Source organism: Oncorhynchus mykiss, chromosome 27 (assembly GCF_057628025.1).
Source record: "Oncorhynchus mykiss isolate SJ-2025 chromosome 27, ASM5762802v1, whole genome shotgun sequence".
NCBI lineage: Eukaryota > Metazoa > Chordata > Actinopteri > Salmoniformes > Salmonidae > Oncorhynchus > Oncorhynchus mykiss.
In genome coordinates, this window is record NC_143048.1 from 44,919,959 (window position 1) to 44,938,601 (window position 18,643).

General features: G+C 44.1%; 2 protein-coding genes across 3 annotated transcripts in view; both read left to right on the forward strand.

The window, feature by feature from the left end:
• The first annotated feature begins 1,726 nt into the window (after positions 1–1,726).
• sult3st1 (sulfotransferase family 3, cytosolic sulfotransferase 1) lies at positions 1,727–10,455 on the forward strand. Of its 2 annotated transcripts, XM_021588530.3 has the most exons (6): positions 1,727–5,618; positions 8,420–8,622; positions 8,711–8,837; positions 9,109–9,203; positions 9,611–9,785; positions 10,040–10,455. In XM_021588530.3, the coding sequence occupies exons 1-6, from the start codon at positions 5,477–5,479 to the stop codon at positions 10,168–10,170; spliced, it is 873 nt and encodes a 290-aa protein (XP_021444205.3). In that variant the 5' UTR covers positions 1,727–5,476; the 3' UTR covers positions 10,171–10,455. The 2 variants fall into 2 exon arrangements, with proteins under 2 accessions (XP_021444205.3, XP_090080225.1); XM_090224099.1 differs by lacking the exons at positions 8,420–8,622; positions 8,711–8,837.
• A 2,419-nt stretch (positions 10,456–12,874) lies between these two features.
• LOC110508083 (SR-related and CTD-associated factor 4) overlaps positions 12,875–18,643 on the forward strand; it is a 43,663-nt gene continuing 37,894 nt past the window's right edge. Inside the window, exons 1-6 of the mRNA XM_036964962.2 lie at positions 12,875–13,073; positions 14,030–14,113; positions 14,264–14,308; positions 14,494–14,655; positions 15,226–15,549; positions 15,986–16,159. Of these exons, the coding sequence (XP_036820857.2) occupies positions 13,044–13,073; positions 14,030–14,113; positions 14,264–14,308; positions 14,494–14,655; positions 15,226–15,549; positions 15,986–16,159 (819 nt within the window). The 5' untranslated portion in view covers positions 12,875–13,043. The remainder of the gene's footprint in view (positions 13,074–14,029; positions 14,114–14,263; positions 14,309–14,493; positions 14,656–15,225; positions 15,550–15,985; positions 16,160–18,643) is intronic.

The window sequence follows — 18,643 nt, forward strand, 5'->3', positions numbered from 1 at the left end:
GTATAGTACAAAAGTCGAAAAATAACTCCTCTACAAAAAAATTTTTTAGATTACAATGTTTACTCACTGGTGTCCATAAATCGTGATCTCTTGATGTTTTTTCCCCAGAGCTGGATATTATTGTAGTAGTGCTGGTACTAATGGCGCTAATGATCTTTGTCATTTCCCGTGATGTGCCACACAGGCTACTTACTGTGTTACGTTCATGCATGCATCATGGTTAGGTTACTGTAGTTTCTCTGTACAGTGGATGTGCACTTTCCCTAGTGTATGTGGCATGAGTCATGACCGAATGCCAGCAAGTCCATAGTCTAGGTTTACTATTTTTTTACTATGTTTTACTAGTTGAAACATATTGCCTTCAGAGTCATATTATGATCGCTATGTTGCACTCATTGCTATTATACAATTCCTCCACGAAGACGTAAGACTGTGCAAACTGTTTAGCCTACCGGCCGTTGTGTCACTATTATTAGCTAGGCTACTTAGCTAGCCATGCTGGGTGTCACTGTGTGTGTGTGTGTGTGTGTGTGTGTGTGTGTCAGTGTGTATGTGTGTGTCTGTGTGTGTGTGTCAGTGTGTGTGTGTGTGTGTGTGTGGTTTAGCTGGTGTTTTTGACTAACCTGGTCCCTGAACATGTCGCTTATTTAGTTGCGTCTGTGGCAAAGGGCCTTTCTCTTGTTTTATTCTCTCCCTCTCTGCTCCACCTTTCCTTTTCTGACCGTCCATTTCGCCGTGCGACGTGTCTAAAATGTTATCCGTAGAGAAGCAGGTGGAGACGGTTGCTATGTGCGTCGCGGAGAGACCTGATGTCATTTTTTGGCGCGAGGACACTGTAGCGAGAGAGTGAGAGTCGCGCTGGTCAAGTTGACTATTCGGAGCAGGCCAAAACGACCCTCGGGACACCGGGAACTGTCCTGTTGCTCCCGGCGGCCAGTCTACCATTGCCTCTTGCCCAGGTGGGAAAGGGCAGTGTGGAGTGCAATAGAGATTGCATCATCTGTGGATCTGTTGGGGCGGTATGCAAATTGGAGTGGGTCTAGGGTTTCTGGGATAATGGTGTTGATGTGAGCCATGACCAGCCTTTCAAAGCACTTCATGGCTACAGACTTGAGTGCTATGGGTCGGAAGTCCTTTAGGCAGGTTACCTTAGTGTTCTTGGGCACAGGGACTATGTTGGTCTGCTTGAAACATGTTGGTATTACAGACTCAGTCAGGGACAGGTTGAAAATGTCAGTGAGTAGACTTGCCAGTTGGTCAGCGCATGCTCGGAGTACATGTCCTTGTAATCTGTCTGGCCCTGCGGCCTTGTGAATGTTGACCTGTTTAAAGGTCTTACTCACATCGGCTTTGGAGAGTGTGATCACACAGTCGTCTGGAACAGCTGATGCTGTCATGCATGTATCAGTGTTACTTGCTCTCGAAGCGAGCAAAGAAGTAATTTATCTTTCCTGGTAGGCTTGTGTCACTGGGCAGCTTGCTGCTGTGCTTCCCTTTGTAGTCTGTAATGGTTTGCAAGCCCTGTCACATCCGACGAGCGTCGGAGCCGGTGTAGTACGATTCCATCTTAGTTCAGTATTGATGCTTTGCCTGTTTGATGGTTAGTCAGAGGGCATAGCAAGATTTTTTTTATAAGCTTCCGGGTTAGAGTCCCGCTCCTTGAAAGCGGCAGCTCTACCCTTTAGCTCAGTGCAGATCTTGCCTGTAATCCATGACTTCTGGTTGGGGTATGTGCGTACGGTCACTGTGGGGACGACGTCATCGATGCACTTATTGTTGAAGCCAGTGACTGATGTGGTGTATTCCTGAATGCCATCGGAAGAATCCCATAACTTTTTTCAGTCTGTGCTGCAAAACAGTCCTGTAGCTTAGCATCTGCATCATTTGACCACTTGTTTATTGACTGAGTCACTGGTGCTTCCTGCTTTAGTTGTTGCTTGTAAGCAGGAGTCAGGAGGATAGAATGATGGTCAGATTTGCCAAATGGAGGGCGAGGGAGAGCTTTGTACGCGTCTCTGTGTGTGGAGTAAAGGTGGTCTAGAGTTTTTTTCCCTCTGGTTACACATGTGACATGCTGATAGAAATGAGGTAAAATGGATTAAAGTTTCCCTGCATTAAAGTCCCCGGCAACTAGGAGCGCCGCCTCTGGATGAGCGGTTTCCTGTTTGCTTATGGCCGTATACAGCTCATTGAGTGTGGTCTTAGTGCCAGCAACGGTTTGTGGTGGTATATAGACAGCTGCAAAAAATACAGATAACCTCTCTTGGTAGATAGTGTGGTCTACAGCTTATCATGAGATACTCTACCTTAGGTGAGCAAAACCTTGAGACTTCCTCAGATTTCGTGCGCCAGCTGATGTTTTCAAATATACAGTACATAGACCGTTGCCCCTTGTCTTACCAGAGGCCGTTGTTCTATCCAGCCGAAAAAGCGTATAACCCACCATCTGTATGTTATTCATGTCGTTGTTCAGCCACGACTCGGTGAAACATAAGATATTACAGTTTTTAATGTCCCGTTGGTAGGATATATGTGATCGTAGTTTGTCTATTTTATTACCGATTGATTGTACGTTGGCTAATTGGACTGATGGTAAAGGTAGATTACCCTCTCGGCGTCAGATCCTTACAAGGCACCCAGACCTTCGTCCCTGATATCTCCTTCTCCTTCTCCTGCAAATGACGGGGATGAGGGCCTTGTCGGGCGTCTGAAGTAAATTCTTCTCGTCCGACTTGTTGAAGAAAAATTATTCCTCCAGTACAGGGTGAGTAATCGCTGTCCTGATATCTAGAAGCTCTTTTCGGTCATAAGACACAGTGGCAGAAACATTATGTACAAAGTAAGTTACAAATAACGTGAAAAAACACACAATTGGTTACGGGATCGTAAAAACGGCCTTTTCCTTCGGCGCCATTCCTAACTGCAGGAGCTGCTGGATGAGCTATATTGCTAGATACACTTTGCTTATTGTTGTGTTTAGGAAATGTAATTTCCACAGCTTTTACTAGATGCAGTGCTACTGCCAGAACCTCTGGTGGCTCACCGTCTGGCTTCTCTCTCTCTGAAATGACCAACTTTGACAATATGATCGTGTTTAGGAAGTGTAGTTTATCAAAACACCTCGTGACAGTAACCCATCCATCCGTTTCTTCTTAAAGTCAGATGAGGTCAACTTTATTTTCTCCGTCTCAGACGTGGGCCTACTTGACAAATCTCTGTACTGACACTGGTCTCAGCTTGGTGTTATACAGCAGAATCAACATGTCTGCGTTTCTGTACCTTCTCAAGGTTGGCCAGGAAGAAAGGCAGTGGGAGAGGCTCATCTCTCCAGACCCAGTCCCGTTTTAACTCCTATCCAGAGGAACAGGGGGGAGGAAGGAGAGGTAAGAGAGACGAGAGGAGGAGAAGTGTACACCTCACCTCAGGGTTATCTTCACACACTGGAAGTCTGTCTACCCTTCTCCCCTGCTCTCACTTGGGGCCAAAGCCAGGAAACTGGTACTTTTCAGCCTGCATTTACATAACAATGACGAACTGAACTTTAACACCTCGGAAAGCAACTGTTTTGATTACGCAGAGATTGTTTTATTATGCTCTTCACAAATCCTAGCTGTCAGTATAACGCAAGGGTGTAAACCACTAGTTTAACACAAGGGTGTAAACCACTAGTTTAACACAAGGGTGTAAACCACTAGTTTAACACAAGGGTGTAAACCACTAGTTTAACACAAGGGTGTAAACCACTAGTTTAACACAAGGGTGTAAACCACTAGTTTAACACAAGGGTGTAAACCACTAGTTTAACACAAGGGTGTAAACCACTAGTTTAATACAAGGGTGTAAACCACTAGTTTAACACAAGGGTGTAAACCACTAGTTTAACACAAGGGTGTAAACCACTAGTTTAACACAAGGGTGTAAACCACTAGTTTAATACAAGGGTGTAAACCACTAGTTTAACACAAGGGTGTAAACCACTAGTTTAACACAAGGGGGTAAACCACTAGTTTAACACAAGGGGGTAAACAACTAGTTTAACACAAGGGTGTAAACCACTAGTTTAATACAAGGGTGTAAACCACTAGTTTAACACAAGGGTGTAAACCACTAGTTTAACACAAGGGTGTAAACCACTAGTTTAATACAAGGGTGTAAACCACTAGTTTAACACAAGGGTGTAAACCACTAGTTTAACACAAGGGGGTAAACCACTAGTTTAACACAAGGGGGTAAACAACTAGTTTAACACAAGGGTGTAAACCACTAGTTTAACACAAGGGTGTAAACCACTAGTTTAACACAAGGGTGTAAACCACTAGTTTAATACAAGGGTGTAAACCACTAGTTTAACACAAGGGTGTAAACCACTAGTTTAACACAAGGGGGTAAACCACTAGTTTAACACAAGGGGGTAAACAACTAGTTTAACACAAGGGTGTAAACCACTAGTTTAACACAAGGGTGTAAACCACTAGTTTAACACAAGGGTGTAAACAACTAGTTTAACACAAGGGTGTAAACAACTAGTTTAACACAAGGGTGTAAACCACTAGTTTAACACAAGGGTGTAAACCACTAGTTTAACACAAGGGTGTAAACCACTAGTTTAACACAAGGGTGTAAACCACTAGTTTAACACAAGGGTGTAAACCACTAGTTTAACACAAGGGTGTAAACCACTAGTATAACACAAGGGTGTAAACAACTAGTATAACACAAGGGTGTAAACAACTAGTTTAACACAAGGGTGTAAACCACTAGTTTAACACAAGGGTGTAAACAACTAGTTTAACACAAGGGTGTAAACAACTAGTTTAACACAAGGGTGTAAACAACTAGTTTAACACAAGGGTGTAAACCACTAGTTTAACACAAGGGTGTAAAACCACTAGTTTAACACAAGGGTCTCTGCAGCACTCCACCAATCAACACTTGAAAGGATCTGCAGAGAAGAATGGGAGAAACTCCCCAAATTACAGGTGTGCCAAGCTTGTATCATCATACCCAAGAAGACTCGATGCTGTAATCGCTGCCAAAGGTGCTTCAACAAAGTACTGAATATAGGGTCTGAATACTTATGTGATATTTCATAATACAAATAATAATAATTGTAATACTTTTGCAAAAAAAATCTAAAAACCTGTTTTTGCTTTGTCATTATGGGGTATTGTGTGTAGATTGATTAGGGGAGGGACGATTTAATCCATTGTAGAATAAGGCTGTAATGTAACAAAATGTGGAAAGAGTCAAGGGGTCTGAATACTTACCGACTACACTGGATGTCGTAGCGTTAGAACGACGACTCGGGAGTGCACATTATTGCAACGTCAGTGAATCTTACTCGTAATAACTCCGCGAACCTTACCACACGTTCCAAAGTCTAAACGTGTTGTAATTCCAACTTCACTTGGTTCTTTGTTGCATAGCTATTCATATCCACTGTAGATACTAATATTTATACAAAACTACCATTATTATGGAGAAGCTCACCGATGACCTGGTCAAGTACAAGGACTATGTTTTTGCGAAGGATTTGGTCAACGCTGAGCACATTGACTCCCTGCAGAGCTTTGAGATCCGGGACAGTGACATCTTTCTGGTCACTTACCCTAAATCAGGTGAGTGACAAATCTGCTGGATGGAAAAACAGCTTTTGAGATGGTCTAGAAACACGTATCATGCATGGGGGTACTAGCCATGAAAAAGGTTGCGATCTCGGCTCTGTTTAGGTAATCAGTGAGGTTGAGAAACCGTTATAAGTAGAGAGCATAAAAACAGCATTTTAGAAAGTTAAAGGGAAATCCGGGATTGGAACATCCATCTTTGGACTTTTAAATGAATGATTTCCATTGATTATTTAAAAATATAACTTATATCCAAAAGTTGCGCAGCGGTCTGGGCACAGCAGTGCTCGAGGCGTCATTACAGGGTTCGATCTGTGTCGGCTGTTAGGGCAGGGTTTACCCGGCCGTGATGTCCTTGTCCTATCGCGCTCTAGTGTTTCCTCCGACACATTGGTAGGCTGGCTTTCGTGTAAAGCGAGCAGTGTGTCAAGAAGCAGTGCGGCTTGGCAGGGTCGCTTTTAGGAGGACACACGGTTCTGGACCTTCACCTCTCCCGAGTCCGCACGGGAGTTGCAGCGATGGGACAAGACTAACTACCAATTGGGGAGAAAAAGTTAAAGTAAATATATACAGCTCTGGAAAAAAATGAAGAGACCACTGCAAAATTACCAAAATTAAAAGTTTGGACACACCTACTCATTCCAGGGTTTTCTTTATTTTTTTACTATTTTCTACATTTTAGAATAATAGTGAAGACATCAAAACTATGAAATAACACATATGGAATCATGTAGTAACCAAAAAAATGTAAAACACATCAAATTATATTTTATATTTAAGATTCTTCAAAGTATCCACCCTTTGCCTTGATGACAGCTTTACACACTATTGACATTCTCTCAACCAGCTTCATGAGGTTGTCACCTGGAATGCATTTCAATTAACAGGTGTGCCTTGTTAAAAGTTAATTTGTGGAATCTTTCCTTCTTAATGCGTTTGAGCCAATCAGTTGTGTTGTGACAAGGTAGGGGTGTTATACAGAAGGTAGCCCTATTTGGGAAAAGACAAAGTCCATATTATGTCAAGAACAGCTCAAATAAGCAAAGATAAATGACAGTCCGTCATTACTTTAAGACATGAAGGTCAGTCAATTTGGAAAATGTAAAGAACTTTGAAAGTTTCTTCAAGTGCAGTCGCAAAAACCATCAAGCGTTATGATGAAACTGGCTCTCGTGATTGTCTGTAGACCCTGACACATACGTCTGAGCCGTTGAATTGCGACTCCATTTTGTCTCTATACTGAGGTTTTACCTGTTTGTTTGCCTTGCGGAGGGAATGACTACACTGTTTGCATTCTGCCATATTCCCAGTCAACTTGCCGTGATTGAATGCGTTGGTTCGCGCTTTCAGTTTTGCGTGAATGCTGCCATCTATCCACAGCTTTTTGGTTTGGGTAGGTTTTAATAGTCACAGTGGGTACAACATCTCCTATACACTTCCTGATAAACTCAGTCACCGTATCAGTATATTCGTCAATACTATTCTCGAAAGCTACCTGGAACATATCCCAGTCCGCTTGATCAAAACAATCTTGAAGCGTGGATTTCGATTGGTCAGACCAGTGTTGAATAGTCCTTAGCACGGGTGATTCCTGTTGGAGTCGTGGTCAGATTTGCCGACAGGAAGGCGCGGGGGGGGGGGATTTTTGCATCCCAGAAGTTGGAGAAGCAGTGGTCGAGTGTTTTAGCAGCGTGAGTACTACAGTTGAGGTGTTGATAGAACTTCAGCAGCCTTTTCCTTTTCATGGTTCCAAAGAAACCCCTACTAAAGGACACCAATAATAAGAAGAGACTTGCTTGGGCCAAGAAACACGAGCAATGGACTTTAGACCGGTGGAAATCTGTCCTTTGGTCTGAGTCTAAATTTGATATTGTTGGTTCCAACCGCCGTGTCTTGTGAGACGCAGAGTAGGTGAACGGATGATCTCTGCATGTGTGATTCCCACCGCGAAGCATGGAGGAGGAGGTGTGATGGTGTGTGGGTGATTTGCTGTTGGCACTGTCAGTGATTTATTTAAATTTCAAGAGACACTTAACCAGCATGGGTACCACAGCATTCTGCAGCAATACGTCATCCCATCTGGTTTACGCTTAGGGGGACTATCTTTAGTTTTTCAACAGAAAAATTACCCAAAACATACCTCCAAGCTGTGCATTGTTTATTTGACCAAGGAGAGTGATGAAGTGCTACATCAGATAACCTTCACAATCACTCGATCTCAACCCAAGTGAGATGGTTTGGGATGAGTTGGACCGCAGAGTGAAGGAAAAGCAGCCAACAAGTGCTCAGCATACTGTATGTGAGAACTCCTTCAAGACTGTTGTAAAAGCATTCCTCATGAAGCTGGTTGAGGGAATGCCAAGAGTGTGCAAAGCTGTCAAGGTAAAGGGTAGCTACTTTGAAGAATCTAAAATCTAAAATATATGTTTACTACATGAAAATGCAAATAAAGAAGAACCCTTAAATGAGTTGGTGTGTTCAAACTTTTGACTGCTACTTTTATATATAACTTAAACATTTGTCATGAGGAAATAGTGAAACTGTCTTAGCGCTTGTTTTACTCCAGCCCTTTCAGCTCTGGCAGGGTGACCGCTTTGTTGTTTTTCGAATCCCCTTTCCACCGAGTCGGCCCCAAGAGCTTTATGACTGACACCTTTCCACCGAGTCGGCCCCAAGAGCTTTATGACTGACACCTTTCCACCGAGTCGGCCCCAACAGCTTTGTTGTTTTTCGAATCCCCTTTCCACCGAGTTGGCCCCAAGAGCTTTATGACTGACACCTTTCCTAACCTGCAGGAACCATCTGGGCACAGCAGATCATCACTTCTATCTGTGAGTCCGAGATGGGTGATATCTATCCCAACAACTTGGAGATGATGCCATGGCTGGAGTATATTGACAAACGCCCTGACTATTCCTTACGCCCTAACCCGCGGTTATTCGCCTCCCACCTCACCCCTGTACTCATGCCCCCAGGCCTGAGGGACAAGAAGGCAAAGGTAGGCACAAGGAGGGTAGAATGAGAATGTTAATGGAGGTACCCTACACGGAGGCCCGTAGGGCTGTAAATATCTCTCTTATTCTCAGATGATCTATGTGATGCGGAACCCAAAGGACAACGTGACTTCCTACTATCACTGGTGTGTTAACTGGGCCATGTTTGAGACCCCAAAGAGTTTCGAGGACTTTCTGGACCAGTGGTTAGCAGGGAATGGTAGAGTAAAGACATAATTTATATAACACCATTGGTTGTCTCCCAAATGAATACCCTATTCCCTACATAGTGAACTCCTTTTCACCATGGCCAATTGGGCTCTGGTCAAATAGGGAATGGGGTTCCATGTGGGACACACAACAGCCTGTGATGACCCCGACAGCCTGTGTCCTAAATATCACCCCTTTTTCACAGTTACACTACTTTTGACCAATCCATGAATACTGTATTGACCTTGGTGACCTGTTATAACCCTGTTACTGACCTACAGTTGGTGCTTCGTCCTGGTTCGACCACATCAGAGAGTGGCACAGTAAGAGAGACCAGTACAACATCCTGTTTCTGACCTATGAGGACATGATCATGGTAAGATATTACAGACTCATCTGACACCCATGACCTCTGACCTGGATAGCTAGCTAGAGACAACCAACCAGCCTGACTTTACCTGTCCCTCAATATTTCGACCTAATTTTTCCGATTTTATTAACAAGGATTGACATGAGAATGAAGAGGGAGAGAGACAGATAGAGGACATAGTGTGTAGAAGTTCTGTGGGACTGGCATGTGATCCCACACAGGTAACAAGGATGGACATGGAAATGAAGAAGGAGACAGACAGAGGGAGGACATAGTGTGTAGAAGTTCTGTAGGACTGGCATGTGATCCCACACAGGCAGGGGATTGTTAATGTGCCGAAGGGCAGTGGCCTTCACCACTTGACCAACCCCAGGCACAGGGTTCCATCTTTAAATGGACTTCTCCTTTCTCAGGATCTGAAGACAGCCGTGACGAAGATCTGCCGTTTCCTGGACAGGGACCTGACGGAAGCAGACATCAACAAGATAGTGGAAAAAGCCACGTTCAAAAACATGAAAAACGACCGCAAGGCCAACTATGAGTTCATACCAGAAGACATTCTCAAAAAGGGGCAGTTCCTACGCAAAGGTCAGGCCCTGTATTCACACAGCGTCTCTATAACAGTGCTGATCTAGGATCAGGTGAGCCTTTCAGATCATAATGAATAAGATCACATGGACACGGTGGCCTGATCCCAGATCAGCGCTCCTACTCTGAGACGCTTCATGAATATGGGCCTGAGATTAGGGAGTGGGGGGGGAACTGTTTATAAATAAACTGCGTATAAACCATGTTATAATGTTCTTACTCTGAATAATGACGTGTTGGTTGTGCTGTGGCAGGTAAAATCGGGGAGTGGAAGAACATGTTCACAGTGGCCCAGAGTGAGAGGTTTGACCAGGTCTTTGAGGAACGGATGAAGGACATCCGGACTCTGAAGTTCATCTGGGACATGGCTCAACAATCAGAGTGATGGGAGCCTTCGCTCCCTGGCTTCCTCTACCTCCTCACGTTCAGGAGTTCCAACAGCTCAGTGATGAGTCCAGCCTTGGAAGGATGGCAATGCAAGTCTACAGTGACGGAAGGGAGGAGCCTGCAGCTCTGCCAACACAAACCTCCCAGTGGACACTCTGCTAACGACATTCATGTCAATTATCTGTTGAATGTACCAAAACTTGGACAATTCCAGAACCATTATTTTTGTGTATTCTAATAATGATCACTCCTTGATGAGGAATTAAATGAAACAATACTGTCAGACTCAGATCTTTTATTTGAATTAATATGTATTTTTATTTTGATGTAAAAAAGAACGCTCGCCGACAGTATAGCTGAGCCCGTAGGGCGGGGAAGATGGAGGAAGTGAATGCTGAGTTGGAACCAAGCAGTGGGTCGAGTAAATTATACGAATGTTCTGAGTGGACAACATTCGTATCGAAAACTGGAACAAAATGGAAAAAGTCTAAAACTGGACTGGAGGAAACGTGTGTAAATGAATCGCTTCTTTTTGGGATGTGTTTTTTTCTTTTGTTGTTGTTGTAAAGATGCATATGTGGGAAACTCGTTTGAGGTGTCGAAAATTGTGAAGTATGCCCTTGGAAAAGCGGAGTGTTGTCAGAGTGACCGGGGATGGTCTTGTTTTTTGATTCATTGTATTTCTGAAGAACAGAGGGTGATTGCAGTGAGATTCAAAAGAATCCGGGACAACAGACGTTTTTTTGTGTTTTGAACTTCGGAGTAGAGACGCCCGTCAAAGGAGTCATCTCAGGGGTGACGACGGATGTTCTGGTTTCAATACCCGAAGAGATAAGGCAGGGCTTTACCTAGCAAAGACTTATAGATGACTTGGAGCCAGTGGGTTTGGCAACGAATATGAAGCGAGGGCCAGCCAACGAAAGCATACAGGTCGCAGTGGTGGGTAGTATGTGGGGCTTTGGTGACAAAACGGATGGCACTGTGATAGACTGCATCCAATTTGTTGAGTAGAGTGTTGTAGGCTATTTTGTAAATGACATCGCCAAAGTCAAGGATCGGTAGGATGGTCAGTTTTACGGGGGTATGTTTTGGCAGCATGAGTGAAGGATGCTTTGTTGCGAAATAGGAAGCCAATTCTAGATTTAATTTTGGATGGGAGATGCTTAATGTGAGTCTGGAAGGAGAGTTTACAGTCTAACCAGACACCCAGGTATATGTAGTTGTCCACATATTAACAGAAGTTAAAACCGTCCAGAGTAGTGATGCTAGATGGGTGGGTGGGTGCGGGCAGCGATCGGTTGAAGAGCATGCATTTAGTTTTACTTGCATTTAAGAGCAGTTGGAGGCCACGGAAGGAGTGTTGTATGGCATTGAAGCTCGTCTGGAGGTTAGTTAACACAGTGTCCAAAGAAGGGCCACAAGTATACAAAATGGTGTCGTCTGCGTAGAGGTGGATCAGAGAATCACCAGCAGCAAGAGCGGCATAATTGATCTATACAGAGAAAAGAGTCGGCCCGAGAATTGAACCCGTTGGCACCCCTATAGAGACTGCCAGAGATACGGACAACAGGCAAACAGGATTTGACACACTGAACTCTGTCTGAGAAGGAGTTGGAGAACCAGGTGAGGCAGTCATTTGAGAAACCAAGGCTGTTGAGTCTGCCGATAAGAATACGGTGATTGACAGAGTCGAAAGCCTTGGCCAGGTCAATGAAGACGGCTGCACAGTATTGTCATTTATCGATGGCGATTATGATATCGTTTAGGATCATTTTAGAAAGAGAGGGTTAAGAGATTATCTAACCCAGCTGATTTGTAGGGGTCCAGATTTTGCAGATTTTTCAGAACATCAGCTGAATTTGGATTTGGGTGAAGGAGAAATGGGGGAGGCTTGGGTAAGTTCCTGTGGTTGGGTACAGACCTATTGACCGGGGTAGGGCTAGCCAGGTGGAAAGCATGGCCAGCCGTAGAAAAATGCTTATTGAAATTCTCGATTATCGTGGATTTATCGGTGGTGACAGTGTTTCCTAGCCTCAGTGCAGTGGGCAGTTGGGAGGAGGTGCCGTTATTCTCCATGGACTTTACAGTATCCCAGAATGTTTTTGGAGTTAGTACCACAGGATGAACATTTTTACGCTGCTGCTACTCTCTGTTTATTATCTCTGCATAGTCACTTTAACTCTACCTACATGTACATGTTACCTCAATTACCTCGACTAACCGGTGCCCCAGCACATTGACTCTGTATCAGTAGCCCCTGTATATAGCCTTGCTATTGTTATTTTACTGCTGCTGTTTAATTATTTGTGACTTTTATTTTTTACTTATCTATTTTTTTACTTAACACTTATTTTTCTTAAAACTGCATTGTTGGTTAACGACCTGTTGTATTCGGCGCATGTGATCTGATTTCTATGGGGTGGTTTATCTTGGGTTTGTGAAGTATCACTTAATTTTCTTATTTTCTTTTTAACAGCTTTCATGTGTTGTCAGCTACCCTTGAAATCCATTTCGATCTTTATGATTAGCATCATTGAGTTTACTATAAATTATCGATTTATCATCATATCGCCATTCTCAACTTGTGTGAAACACTTGAATGGCAACCTGACCCCACTGCTCACCCCTGTGGCGTGTCGTTGCAGCAATCCAGTCCTGGCCTCTTCTAGGTTTTTCTCGCGGGAATTTTGTTCTGTGTTCCCGAGACTTGTTTCCGTCGGAAACGTTTTGGCCACACCTATTATCAACCAGCGGATAGATGGGTTAGCAACGCAGGCCAATGTTTGCGACTACATAAACATAGTCAGCTAAATGAACACGTATTGTTAATTTAAAACGGTATATATTTTGTCGGCATATCAACATATAATTATGGATTCCGTCAACGCTTTCAACTTGGAGGTAAAACATGAAGCTTTCTGTTCGCTAGCTACGCGGCTATTCTGCTAGCTAATCTAGCTAACGTTAGCTAGTTGAATTGTCGATGTATTGGCTAAATATGTCCTAATTTAGCCAACTTTGTGTCATGTTACTAGAATGATCAGAAACACAATGTGTTTATTAAATGTAGTAGCAAATCAGACGTTAGCTAGCTAAGCTACCCACTTTTCGACCTTCCAATCTACAACTCAAAAATGACTACGCAGCTAACGATAACGCTCTAAAAGCTATCATGCAAGATGATGGCGAACTTTGCCCTTGTTGACCTTAGACGATGGAGCATCAACCGCAAGAGTTTTCTTGCTCAACTGGTCTGCTATTAATGTATAACCCATGCCATTAACCGCTGATAGTGTGAACGCTATTGCACGGACAGTTTTCTGTTTTGTTGGGCTGATAAGGTCTGCTTGTTATTGGCAATATCGCCAATGGTGGCTAATTTAGCTAACTAACCTTAGTTGGGTTTGTTGTAGGAAATGCAGAACCACATGGTTGTCACTAAAAGTTTGGTAATGTTAGTTGTCCAGTTGTTTCTATGTACTAAGTTAGTTATGTCTTCCTGAAAAATATAACGTTACGTGAATATAACAAGTGTTATTGCGTAACGTTAGCAAGCGTTATTCTAGTCTTCCTCTTGCAGGTGACTAGCCTGTTTTCATTTTTTGTTGTTGCCTAATCCGAAATATGGCAGCGTCTCCTTCACGTTGTATGTTACTCTGTATTTGCACCATGTGTTCAGTGTCGAGGCATCAGTGTTTGTTTCCCTATGTGAACATGACCTGTCTACCATCAATCCCCCAATTCTGGTCTTCATGCTTATAAAAACAAATGTGCTTTTGGGATTGATGTGGAGTCTGGATTAGATGACCTCGTTTAGGTGCTAGCTAAAGGTATTCTTCGTTTCCCTCCTTGTCCAGTTATTCTCCATGATTGACATGAAGCCTCCAATATCACGAGCAAAGATGATGTCAGTCACTAAATCAGCAATAAAGGCTATCAAGGTAAGTTTGGCCAACATATGTGTGTGAGTGTTTCTCATTGGAAATATGGAAATATGTTTAAAAAAAATTGATGCCAAAATGTAACCGTGTTTTAGATTCACACCATGAAACATAATGATTCTGTTTCCACTTCTTGTCCCCTTTTCTCAGCTATACAAGCATGTCGTCCAGATTGTGGAGAAGTTCATCAAGAAGGTATGTCATGGAAACACAACCAAGGAACTATAATCAATAGTGGGGTCACTTTGCTTTCAGACAATGCCAGTAGCTTTTAAAAGCATATAACAAAAACAAACCTTCTTTACCCTTATTGTAATTTTGTAGACCTGTGATAATGTGGAAAGACTAGTGATAATAACATCTGTTACTTGTTACTCCAGTGTAAGCCAGAACTGAAGGTTCCTGGTTTATACGTGGTGGATTCCATTGTCCGACAGTCCCGACATCAGTTTGGAGTGGATAAGGACGTCTATGGACCCAGGTTCCAAAAGAACTTCACCCCGACATTCCAGAACCTCTACCTCTGTCCACACGATGACAAGGTGGGTTATTACTGTAGCCGTTTTTTTCTGGTGTTCCACCATGTCGGGGATGCAGTTTTTGTTCTAGCGATAACACACTAATCAGTGGTTAAATCGTGGATGATTGTATTCAATTTAATCAGCAGTTAAGTAGTGGATGATTGTATTCAATTTAATCAGCAGTTAAGTAGTGGATGATTGTATTCAATTTAATCAGAAGTTAAGTAGTGGATGATTGTATTCAATTTAATCAGAAGTTAAGTAGTGGATGATTATTCAATTAATCAGCGGTTAAATTGTGGATGATTGTATTGACTTAATCAGTAGTTGGGTCGGGTGTGGCTGTATTGGGTGAGGTGTGGCTGTATTGGGTGAGGTGTGGCTGTATTGGGTGAGGTGTGGTTGTATTGGGTGAGGTGTGGCTGTATTGGGTGAGGTGTGGCTGTATTGAGCTGGTACAGCAATTAAGAGTTGAAACTTTACTCTTTCTGATATTCTTAATGGCCAGCTAAAGCAGAGCATAACTGTAAACCTTTCTCATTACGGGTTCTTATTCCTCCCCTTTGTCTCCCTTTCCCTCTCTCCCTGCAGAGTAAGATCATCCGTGTTCTCAACCTGTGGCAAAAGAACGCTGTATTTGAGATGGACGTCGTCCAGCCCCTTTTGGACATGGCTTCTGGCTCCTTAGTCCCTACTCCCTCCCCCCAGGAGGACCTCCAGGCCCAGCCCCAGGTGCCCAGTGCCTCTATAGCATCAGTCCAGACCCCGGTCTCCAGTGCCTCCATAGCAGCAGCCCTGCCCCAAGTCTCCAGGGCCTCCATAGCAGCAGCCCTGCCCCAGCTCCCCCCACAGCTCCAGAACCCTGAGGCCCTGGCTGCCGTGGCACAGCTTTTCCAGTCTGGACAGGGACATGAGGTGAGAGCTATATAGAATGAAAGTATGCATCACAATATCAGGTCAGCGATGATGAGTGCACCCATAGAGATCCTAGATGCTGTGTCCTACTTCTATGAGTGTACCCATGAGTTTACCTGTTAAATTGCCATGGTCCAGTGATTGAGTATAACTGGAATATATTCTAAGTATTTTGTTATAGTTACAGTATTACACACTACTAGCTCATATACCCCAGAACAACATGACTGTGACAGAAATTCACCATTGCTCTTTCTTGACCAATCCAGTTGGCTGTTTCCTGTAAACTAGTTAATTCTTCTGGGGGGGGGGGGGGGGGGGGAGTTCTCTACCAGCCCAATAAATGTTAATTGCATAGTATCTTGCTTGTCACCTAGGTAGTAACTGATTGGGTGGATTAAGTGTAATTCCGCTGTATTCCTTCCTGTCTGTCCAGCTTCAGAAGATCCTCCAGAGGTTCCAGCCAGGGCAACAGACTCCCCCCGTGGTTCCAAACACCATGGCTGACCAGAACCACCCACACGTGGTCCAAGGCCAGCATAATACACACCACCCACCGTTGAACACACACCAGACACATCCTACGGAGCAGAAGAACTCACTAGCTAAGGTAATGATTTCTTTTTTTGTACTTTAGGCATATTTTTTGACCAACAAGACAATTTTCAGAGGCCTAATCTTAACAGGACAGCTTTTGATTTATTAGGATCGCAATTAGCGACAGCTAGTCTTACTGGGGTCCAACACATAACGAAATATACTTTTTTTTGTAAGTCACATATTACATTTATTTTAAGCCCTTTTTTACATTTAACTGATGCCACAAAGTGCTATACAGAAACCCAGCCTAAAACCCCAAACCGCAAACAAGGAAGATGTAGAAACATGGTGGCTAGGAAAAACTCCCTATAAAGGCAGGAAGCTAGGAAGAAACCTAGAGAGGAACCAGGCTGAGAAAGGTGGCCAGCCCTCTGTCTGTCCCGGGTGGAGATTATAACAGTACGTGGCCATTTAAGGCCCAATCGTTCTTCAGGATGTTCAAACGTTCATAGATGACCAGCAGGGTCAAATAATAATCACAGTGGTTGTTGAGGGTGCCACATATCAGTACCTCACAAGTAAATGTCTGTTGGCTTTTCATAGCCGAGCACGCAGTGGTCGAGACAGCAGGTGTGCTAGAGAGAGAGTTGAAAACAGCAGGTCGGGGACAAGCTAGAAAGTCCGGTGAACATGTCAGGGTTCCATATCAGCAAGCAGAACAGTTGAAACAGGAGCAGCAGCACAGCCAGGTGGGCTAACAATTTTTTCAGAATGGCACAAATTCCCCGATATCAGGGTACTCATGTCAACATGTTTGCTTTCAGAGCATATTTGATCCCAAATTATAAGGGGGAGCGATACCTCGGTGTCTCAGGCATCCATCGCTCATTGAATACATTAGTGTGATTGGTCATACGGTAGGTCAAAGGTGGGACTGGGTACAGCCAGGTGGGACTGGGTACAGCCAGGTGGGACTGGGTACAGCCAGGTGGGACTGGGTACAGCCAGGTGGGACTGGGTACAGCCAGGTGGGACTGGGTACAGCCAGGTGGGACTGGGTACAGCCAGGTGGGACTGGGTACAGCCAGGTGGGACTGGGTACAGCCAGGTGGGACTGGGTACAGCCAGGTGGGACTGGGTACAGCCAGGTGGGACTGGGTACAGCCAGGTGGGACTGGGTACAGCCAGGTGGGACTGGGTACAGGGAATATATATATATTTAAATTGCACAGGATACCAGATATAACAGACTGACCCTAGCCCCCCGGCAGCATAGATAATGGGGTCGGGGGACACTATGGCCCCTTTCGACGATACCCCCGGACAGGGCCAACCAGGCAGGATATAACCCCACCCACTTTGCTGAAGCACAGCCCCCACGCCACTAGAGGGATATCAACAGACAGATATCAACTTACTACCCGAGACACGGCTGAGTATACCCCACAAAGCTCTCCACCATTACAAGCCCGTGCAGGACCAGACAGGAGATCCTGTCAGCGATTCCACCCATTCAGGTGACGCAGGGACGGCATGGCAGAGCACCAGTAAGCCGGTGACTCAGCCCCTGTAATAGGATCAAAGGCAGAGAGTCCCAGTGGAGAGAGTGGAGCCGGCCGGACAGAGACAGCAACAGCGGTTCTTCGCTCCAGTGCCTTGCCGTTCAACTTTCGCACCCCTTCAATCATTGGACCTACTGAAGAGAAGCGTCTTCAGTAAAGACTTAAGGTTGAGATGGAGTCTGCGTCTCTCACATGGATAGGCAGACCATTCCATAAAAATATAGAGCTATAGGAGAATGCCTTGCTTCTAGCTGTTTGCTTAGAAATTCCAGGGACAGTAAGAAGGCCTGCGTCTTGTGACCGTAGCGTACGTGTAGGTATGTACGGCAGGACCAAATCGGAAAGATAGGTAGGAGCAAGCCCATGTAATGCTTTGTAGGTTAGCAGTAGAACCTTGAAATCAGCCCTTGCCTTAACAGGAAGCCAGTGTAGAGTGGCTAGCACTGGAGTAATATGATCAAATTTTTTAGGTTGTAGTCAACATTCTAGCAGCCGTGTTTAGCACTAACTGCTTTAGCCGGAGAGTAGAACATTGCAGTAGTCTAATCTAGAAGTGACAAAAGCATGGATTCGTTTTTCTGCATAATTTTTTTGGACAAAAAGTTTCAGATTTTTGCAATTGTTATGAAGATGGAAAAAATTTTGTCCTGGCTGTGTTTGTCAAAAGAGAGCGATCGGGGGTCCAGATTAATGCGGAGGTCCTTCAGTTTTATTTGAGACGACTGTACAACCATCAAGATTAATTGTCATATCATACAGCAGATCTCTTTGTTTTTTAGTTAACCTAGAACAAACTGTTTGGTCTGATTTTTTTCAATTACATTTTTCTATTTTTTTTAAGTAAAACATTTGTCACTTCACTTCCATACGTCTGAAACACAGGCTTCCAGGGGGACCATTTTGGGGCTTCGCTGTGTTTCATTGAAATGTACAGCTGTGTGTCGTCCTCATAGCAGTGAAAGTTGAGTGTTTCCCGAATGACATCATCAAGA

Coding starts and splice junctions, on each gene's coding strand:
- sult3st1 (XM_021588530.3), top strand. CDS start 5,477: ATGGAGAAGCTCACCGATGACCTGGTCAAGTACAAGGACTATGTTTTT. Junction 8,623..8,710: donor TGAGGGACAAGAAGGCAAAG/GTAGGCACAAGG, acceptor TCTTATTCTCAG/ATGATCTATGTGATGCGGAA. Junction 9,204..9,610: donor CCTATGAGGACATGATCATG/GTAAGATATTAC, acceptor CTCCTTTCTCAG/GATCTGAAGACAGCCGTGAC.